Source organism: Vicia villosa, unplaced genomic scaffold (genome assembly GCF_029867415.1).
Source record: "Vicia villosa cultivar HV-30 ecotype Madison, WI unplaced genomic scaffold, Vvil1.0 ctg.000218F_1_1, whole genome shotgun sequence".
In the NCBI taxonomy this organism is placed as follows: Eukaryota; Viridiplantae; Streptophyta; class Magnoliopsida; order Fabales; family Fabaceae; genus Vicia; species Vicia villosa.
In genome coordinates, this window is record NW_026705082.1 from 869,439 (window position 1) to 878,446 (window position 9,008).

The following is a 9,008-nucleotide window of genomic DNA, read 5'->3' on the forward strand; positions in this document are numbered from 1 at the left end:
CTGGGCCTCTGACCTAGAGTGTTGTGTGACAATCACAGTGCTGCTGTGTCACTTGCTCACAATCCACACTCAAGAACAAAACATATGGAACTTGACATTTTCCATGTTAGAGAAAAGGTCAAACAGAAAATCTCTCTCTATTTCAATCTCTCTCTTCTTCTTTACTCTATGATTTACCATACTTCTAACCTTCTTAACTAAAAACATAAAAAAAAAATATTGATAGGACTAACATAACAGAATTATAGAGAAAGGGAAATTGCAAGGAACTTGGACAGGGATCAGATTAGTGTGTGAGGCATGCAACCTGTTAATTAGATAAACTGCAGTATGGAATGCATGATCCCAAAAATGACAGGGAAGAGAAGCTTGAGACAACAAGGACAGACCTTTCTCAACAATATCTCTATGTTTTCTTTTAACAACCCCATTCTGACGGTGAGTACAAAACAGAATTATAGAGAAAGGGAAATTGCAAGGAACTTGCGATTTTTCATAGACAAACAAAGAAAATACAATTTGAAAAAACTACAAGAGTTGTTTGCTCTCTCAGAAGATAACTTCTTCTGGCCTAATAACTTCCAAATAAACTTCTCACATTACATAAAAGACAATAAACAACAAACTTAAATACAATCCACAACATCAGCCAATAACCGCCAATAACTAACTATTTGAATTTAAAGTAACACAATAATATTACATTATTTATTTATTTTATTTCTCCTTTGATAAACCCTCCAAATGACGGGTTTACCCTTCTCCTTAGTCTATGTGCTATCAAATATTTACCTGAAGGAGTTGTCGGCTGGTAACTGGATGCTCCAGCTTCAACTCTCTCCTGGTAAATTAGTAGTCGAGTTTCAAGATTTGGTCCCTCTTCCTCCATAATTGCCTCATCTGAGTCCAACCGATTCTGTCTCTCCCATTTTGATGTTGGTGTTGAAGAATTCTGATTGGTTCCCTCTTCCTCTATCACTCTCGTAGGCCTCTCATTATTTGATGGTGTTGTTGAAGAATTCTGATTGGTTCCCTCTTCCTCTATCACTCTCGTAGGCCTCTCATTATTTGATGGTGCTGTTGAAGAATTCAGATTCCATCGCACCTCCATACTTGCCTCACTTGCCTCACTTTCCTCACTTGCCTCCAACACCAACCGATTCCGTCTCGTCTCCCAATTTGATTTGAATTCCGATAATGTAGAAGATGTATTGATGAGATGAACCAAAGACCCAATGGAATTCGGGTCAATATCTCCTTCAAACAATTGTTTGGGGACTAGATGTGGACGGTGAGGTATATGATTACTTCCTTCAATCACATGTGTAATTGATTTCGCTATACCAATTTGTGAGTCATAGGGGGGACGAACTTTAACATCCTTGTAAGGCATCCAGATTATCTGAAAAGAAAAAAACTTATATATAATATATCAATCAATTCTCACAATAAAAAAACATATGTACGTGATTTTTCTCTACCTTTCTTCCTCTGTTTTATTATATAATCTTACACTAAGAGATAACTAACAAGAAAGAAAAAAAACTGAAAAGTAAGGTAGTCAATATAAAGAAACTCACATTTTCTTCTGTCTGTTGATTAAAAAAATATAAGATTTTTTCTTGAGTCGGACTGTTCTGGCTGTCAAAGGATGGGGGTCCAGAAATTGAATTAAGGTATTTACGCCTAAGTGGAATATCTTTTGTCTGACATCCGATTTGGTGTTTCAAATAGCATATTTGAAGGAGTTTTGGCATCCTAAGAAACGCAAATACCTAAAAAAGGAGACCATTTTTTTAAAAAATAAATAAATTAAAGATCACATAAAGATTAAAAAAAAATTGGAAAAAAAATATGTTGAAAAAATTACCATTAATGCGAAGGTGCATCCGCCAATTTTAATTTTTTCTCCCGAAAGCCGTACATCATGGTCACCCAAGATGCAGCTCCCCAGGCATACAATTTGATTTTTTTTTAAGTCCTCGAGAAAGGACAGATATCCATTGCGAACCATAGACTTCTTTGGTTCTTGAATAATAAGACAAGATATACCAAGAAGAGCTGTTGCACGACATGCTTTAACCACATCTTCATCAGGGGATGCATCCGTAACATTTTCGATGATCCTAGCCAAATCTTCATTGGTGATATAACCGCCAACAGATGAAAATCCAAACCGATTTTGACATACGTTATCGTCAAAGTTATCAGGCAACGTAACTGGTTCACCATCAATCGGTAAACCAGTTATCATCAACACATCTTCTAGGCCAAAATAGATTTTTGTTTGGCCTAGGTTAAATGTATTGTTTTCATGGTCAAAACATGTATTAAGAGCAACCAAGAGAGGCTGACAATGTTTGGCTGATCGAACTTTACGGTGCTTAATTACCTTATTAAATAAGTTTTCGAAACATGACCCTTTCAACAACTCTTTTACTCTCATGGGCAAATCGAATCTTGTAAAGTAGTTCAATCCCTCTCTGAATTCGACTTTGCTATTTTCCATTTTAAAATATCTGCAAACGTTGAAAGTGAAAAAAAGAAACAAAAGTTAGAAAGCTAGAAACAATGAAAAAAACATGAGTCCAACACAAATACAAGATAATACTCTCATGCTTCAAAACAACTACAACAAGAAGAAAATGGCAAATAACAATAATAATAGTAAGTTAGTTTAAACAAGTTGCTGACTACCTCACTAAAGCACTAACTCATACACGACTCAACCAACTCAACCAATTACTGTCAGTATTATTTGTTACCAATTACTGCCAACAATACAATACCTTACTAAGTGGGAATAAAAAAATTGGTGTTTTCGGAGATGCATTTCCGAAATGCATGAAAATTCAAAAACAACGTTGGTCCCCTCAAATCAATCAAAATTCCTATCGGCTCAGTCTACGATTTCAGTCTACTATTCAGTCTACCAAATTAACTTTAGGGTTGTGAAATGAAAATGGTCTAATAAATGAATATTGAGTTGTTATTGTTGTTGTATTTGTCCACGTGAGGAAGAAGAGAAAAGGAAATTAATGGGGAAGTGAGAAGCACACACGACGCATGTTGATTGTCTTGGGAGTTCATTCAAACATGTATGATATATTTATTTGTGTAGTTTAGTTATCGGATGTACACCCGCCCCAGCGGATGGACTTGTGTGTGATACCATTCCTCTTTAACCGGCCAAATAACACACTATATAATGAACCGGTATGATGGAGATCTAAATCACATAGAAAAGAAAATCCTTCTTGGTCCAAAATCCTAAATCACTATGATCATCACATATTATTTATTTTTCAGATAAATGAACAACTTGTGTATCATTACTTAAGTGATTACAATATAGTCCAACATTTAAACTATGAACATCATTACTTAAGGAGAAAATGAGGAATGCATTACTTGAATCCTGTGTATAGATATTGTTAGTGTTGCTCATTGCATCTTAGTTATCGAGAAAGAATCAAGTAAACAAATACTTGTTTTTGAGAAAAAAAGGCAAAAATAAAGAATGTTATTTCCTAACATATTTTCTATTGGAAATACACTCTACATTGAATTTCACTTGCAGTTTTTCAAAGATTAGCAATTGACCAGTTATGCAATGCAAACTGTCGTATCATCATCCCTGTAAGCCATCAGTGAATGTGACATTCTGAATACATTGGAAAAGGCTACCCAGATAGATTTTGTTTGAAATCTATTTTTGTACGGAGAAAAGGCTACCCAGATAAGGTGTGAAAAAATCTTTCACTTACCTAATGACATTATGCTATTAAAAATCTTCCACTTGCCTAGTTGTTATACGAGTATGTGCAGGGGCAGAGATCTGAAGCAAAATAAAATAAAACCTCAAAAAAACCTAGGCAGAAATCAAAACACATAGAGAGACCAAAATAAATGATATGGTGCATATACCTATACGGTTTCCCGAACCTAGACGTTGGTAAATAAACTGAATACTTGGTTTTTTTTGGTAATTTTTTAACAGTTGGTTATTTAAATTTTTTCTATAAATTCATTAATAGATTGATATTGGTATAGTTTTTATAATTTACTCGACTTATGTATTAATAATTTATAAATTAAAAAAATTCTCATATAAAATAGAGATTAAAAATATATAAATGAAAAACAAATTAAAATAAAATTAATCTATAATTACCTATTTACCAATTCCGTTCATTCCTAATACTTCTCTAAAACCGCATAGATTTGCAAGAATCCTTCTTCCATGCTTGAACACACCTATATTGAGACACATAAAAAATTAATTCTTGAACAAATTAATATATTTTATTATAAAATATTTAAATAAGTTGAATGGTAAGACTTATTAAACTAGGATATTTTTTAGATTAAAATAGTTGAACTCGCAATAAACTCAATACTCATTGAAACAATCTTTCTTGTCTCCAAAAATAATTGTTTTTAGGATTTTCAAATTACATATTTAGTTTTAATCATTTAATAAAAATTAAATTAAAATTGAATAATGATATTTTAATCATGATATTTTGAAATAATAAATAATAAAAAACTATACAAAGTTCTTGGATACAATCAAATCCTAGACATCCAGAATCCAAACCTATTACATTACATACAAGCAAGAAACATGCATACTCTTCAAAAGTGGAACGAATAAAAAATGACACTTGTTATTAATAATAGTAACCTGAGAGGAGAACACTGAAAGGGAGAGAGATGTATGCAGCGGGTGTGATGGTGTGGATGGCTTGAACTGTGGTGTGGTACTCGCGGTGGTGATTCACTAGATTAGTAGAGAAAACTTATTTGAGATTAATTGGTTGTGATTTGGATGATGACGGTGTTGTTGTATTTAAGATCTGAAAATGGACTATTCTTGTTTTGACAAGGCTATGCTACTTTCATAAATATAAAAGCATGCATGACTAATACCATTTTCACCAATCAAGAATAGTGATTCAAGTTTTTCACTTTTATGTCATGTATTTTTGTTATGTGATATCTCCATGTACATTCTAGGAAGATTTTAAGAATATGTAGGAGTTCCTTAAGGATGAGATTGTTGTTTTATCATTAGAGTAAAGCTTTTTAAATCCTATTCATGTTTTGTGTTTATTCTCATTAGATTAAACTATAGTAGGTTCTATATACTACATATATTTAAAGAAACAAAGCCGCTACATAACTGACTGAAATGCCTACTTCTTAATTGAGTTTAGTTACAATTATAACATTCACACTTAGTAGCTTAAGAGTGTATATTCTTCTACAAATCTTTTCAATTTAATTGTATTTCTCAATATATAGATAGAAAACTATCATTTTAAAATGTTCAAAATTTGCATATATTTAGGGTACAGTTTCTTTTAAGTTGGTTAATAATTTGTTTGATAGTTTTTTTACCGGAACAATCTCATATCATTTTATAACATAATTGTTGTTTAATACAAAGAAGAATCGAATAAAGAATTTTTAACAAATGTGAACACTTCTGTACCTATCTAATTTTATTGGGTACTAGTACCTTGTCTGACTTATCAAATTTTGATAGGTCAACTTAGACAATATTAATTATAATTATTAATATTAACTAGACGTACACCCGTGCGATGCACGGTTATGTTGTATTTAAATATTAATGATAACTATTATAATTTAAAAATATTAATATGAAAATATTAATATAAGTATTATTTATATTGGTTGCTTCTCAAATTTATAATATAACTTAGTTGTTTTATGTGTAAAGCTTATCATAATTTAAAAATATTAATAAGATAATTTTTATATTGGTTACATCTCTAATTTATAATATAAATTGTAATAACAATTTATTTGAATATTTGTACTTGCACTGGTTTTTTAATGGATAGTAGTTTTTTTACTGGTTGATTTTAACAATAGTAATTAATTAATTAATTAATTATAATTAGTAGTGGATTGAATAAGTAACCTATTTTATTTTTTGTATTTTTTATTTAATAAAAATACATAAATTATTGTCTTATTTTTTAGTCATATTTTAAATTAATAATTAATAATTATTTTTAATCACATTATCATTAATTAATAGCTAATAGAATTTATTTAATAAAGTGGAGTTCTAGAGCACATAGGATGCACGACTATGTTCTATTTAAATATTAACGATAACTATTATAATTTAAAAATACTAATATAAATAATTTTTATATTAGTTGCTTCTCTAATTTATAATATAACTTAGTTGTTTTATGTTGTTTTATGTGTAAAGCTTATCATAATTTAAAAATATTAATAAGATAATTTTTATATTGCCTGCATCTCTAATTTATAATATAACTCAGTTGTTTTTATGTGTAAAGCTCATTAACATAAATTACATTATGTGTCTGTTGTAATAACAATTTATTTGAATATTTGTATTTGCACTGCTTTTTTAATAGATAGTGGTTTGTTTTTATTGGTTGATTTTAACAATAATGATTAATTAATTCGTTAATTAATTAATTAATTTTAATTAGTAGTGGATTAAATACGTGACCTCTTTTATTTTTTGTATTTTTTATTTAATTAAAATTCATAAATTATTGTCTTATTTTTTAGTCATATTTTAAATTAATAAATAATTATTATTTTTAATCACATTATCATTAATTAATAACTAATAGAATTTTTATTGCTTGATTTTAACAATAGTAATTAATTAATTTTAATTAGTAGTGGATTGAATACGTGACCTATTTTATTTTTTGTATTATTTATTTAATAAAAATACATAAACTATTGTCTTATATTTTAGTCATATTTTAAATTAATAATTAATAATAATTTTTAATCACATTATCATTAATTAATAACTAATAGAATTTATTTAGTAAAGTGGAGTTCTATAGCACATATTGTATTTTATTTGAAAAATATAGAATTAATTTTATATTATTGATTACTAAGAAAATGAAATAAAAATTAATAAACAAATTCAAAATTAATAAAATTAAAATTAGATAACAATTGTAATTTAATATTTCTTGCAATTGCATCAATAGCGCAAATAAAATTAGTACAATAAAATGAATAATTTAAAATAGAAAAAAAGAGGAGGAAGAAGATCTTATGAGAATGGAATCTTTATTATAGAATAAGAGCAAACAAAAGTTAGAAGGATGAAAAGAAGATAAGAGATGGAATTGTTACCGGGAAAAATATGAGGATCTGATTGAATTTGATGACACCTATAAATAGAGAGCAAATAAAATTAGTACAGTAAAATAAATAAATTTAAAATAGAAAAAAAAAGGAGGAAGAAGATCTTATGAGAATGGAATCTTCATTATTATAGAATAAAAGCACAAAAGTTAGAAGGATGAAAAGAAGATAAGAGATGGAACTGTTACCGTGAAAAATATGAGGGAGCTGATTGAATTTGATGGCACCTATAAATAGAGATTAAGTTAAATTAACATGACGTGAGTTAAATTAAGATGAAGTGAGTTAGTGGGAAGTTATGATAATGTGAGTTAGATTAAGATGAAGAGTGAGTTAGTGGGAAGTTATGATAATGTGAGTTAGATTAAGATGAAGTGAGTTAGTATTTATGATAATGTGAGTTAGCAGGAGGTTTTAAATAATGTGTGCGTGGGAAGTTATTATGACGTGAGTTAGTGGGAAGTTTTGAATAATATTAATTAAAAAAATAATGTTAATAATTCTTATATTTATTATTAATAATTAATTAATAAATTATGTTATTAATTAATTAATTATTAATTAATAAAAAGAAAAAGTTTTGGCGGGAAGAAGTTGTAGGATTATAATTTATGTTAATAATTCTTATATTTATTATTAATAATTAATTAATAAATTATGTTATTAATTAATTAATAAAAAGAAAAAGTTTTGGTGGGAAGAAGTTGTAGGATTATAATTTAGTATGATTTTATTTATAAAAAAATATTATATTAATAATTATCAGACCACTCAATTAAACAAAGACAATTTCTCAATGCATCCCATATATCTCGTACACACCGCGCAAAATTTTATTTTTGCTTTCAGCTTCCGTAGATGCATGTACTTCTGGAAGCACTTCTAATTTGGAACTAAAATGTGTTTCCTTCCATATGTACATCTCTGGAAGCCAGTGATTTCAGTTGAGGAAGTATTTTATAGATGCATCTGTGGAACGTGTTGAAAACAGAGTGTTCCGTAGATGCACCTACGGAACAACTCTACTATATTTCCAAATCATGTTGATTTCACTTCAAAACTCAAGTTTTATTGCAAAAATGTAAATTTAAAGCAATTCATTTTAAAAAGAATAGTAGGTAGACAAAAAAACATACATCAAATAAATAATGTCGGTCATAATGTCGAATACATCATTTAAATGTAACATACATACATCATTCAAGAAATACAAACATAAAAAAAACACATGCATCAGTACTGTGTGTGCCGGTTTGGTGTGAAACTTGTGATGAAGAGAAAAGTGGGATTGAAATTTCTTTGTTTGAAACTTTGTGGAAGTAATTACTCCCTTAGGTTTAGGCAAGTTTTTGTTTCGATTAGCTTTAGGACTTATCACTTGTTTGTTAACCGAGCCACATTACAACCTTGAAAGTCCTTGTGATTCGTGTTGTTGCATTTTCAATACTATTTTTGGATGAGTGCATAATTTTGTCTATTGTTTGCAAGTTTTTCGGGTGAGTGTTCAAAGTCCTCACCTTTTGGTATTTTTCATCTGCCGATGAGTTTTTGCTAGGCGTGATTCATTATTGAGCTTGTTTTGTTTTAGAATGTTTTATATGATTTTTGTACTTAGGATTCGTTTCATTTTCATGTTCGTTGTAGGATTGTGGTAAGTGTTTACTTTGTTTGTGCATTTTTTTTAACCGTGCAATTGTTTTGTTTTCTAAACTTTGTTGATTCTTGATTCTTTGGATTTTTACTTTTGCGATTTGAGTGTTTGGCCTTGTTTGAGGACTGTTGATATTTGTAAATATATAGTGTTAATAATATTTGTATAT

General features: G+C 28.9%; 1 protein-coding gene across 1 annotated transcript; it reads right to left on the reverse strand.

The window, feature by feature from the left end:
• Positions 1–243: 243 nt before the first annotated feature.
• On the reverse strand, positions 244–1,834 carry LOC131625496 (uncharacterized). Its single transcript, XM_058896351.1, has 2 exons — positions 1,581–1,834; positions 244–1,402 (listed from the first exon to the last, which is right to left on the reverse strand). The coding sequence occupies exons 1-2, from the start codon at positions 1,755–1,757 to the stop codon at positions 713–715; spliced, it is 867 nt and encodes a 288-aa protein (XP_058752334.1). The 5' UTR covers positions 1,758–1,834; the 3' UTR covers positions 244–712.
• Positions 1,835–9,008: the final 7,174 nt, after the last annotated feature.

What these genes read in the sequence shown, in the direction of transcription:
- LOC131625496 (XM_058896351.1), bottom strand. Translation starts at nt 1,757, where the DNA reads ATGCCAAAACTCCTTCAAATATGCTATTTGAAACACCAAATCGGATGT. An exon ending in ATCAACAGACAGAAGAAAAT is followed by an intron (nt 1,403 to 1,580) that starts GTGAGTTTCTTT and finishes TTTTCTTTTCAG; the next exon opens with ATAATCTGGATGCCTTACAA.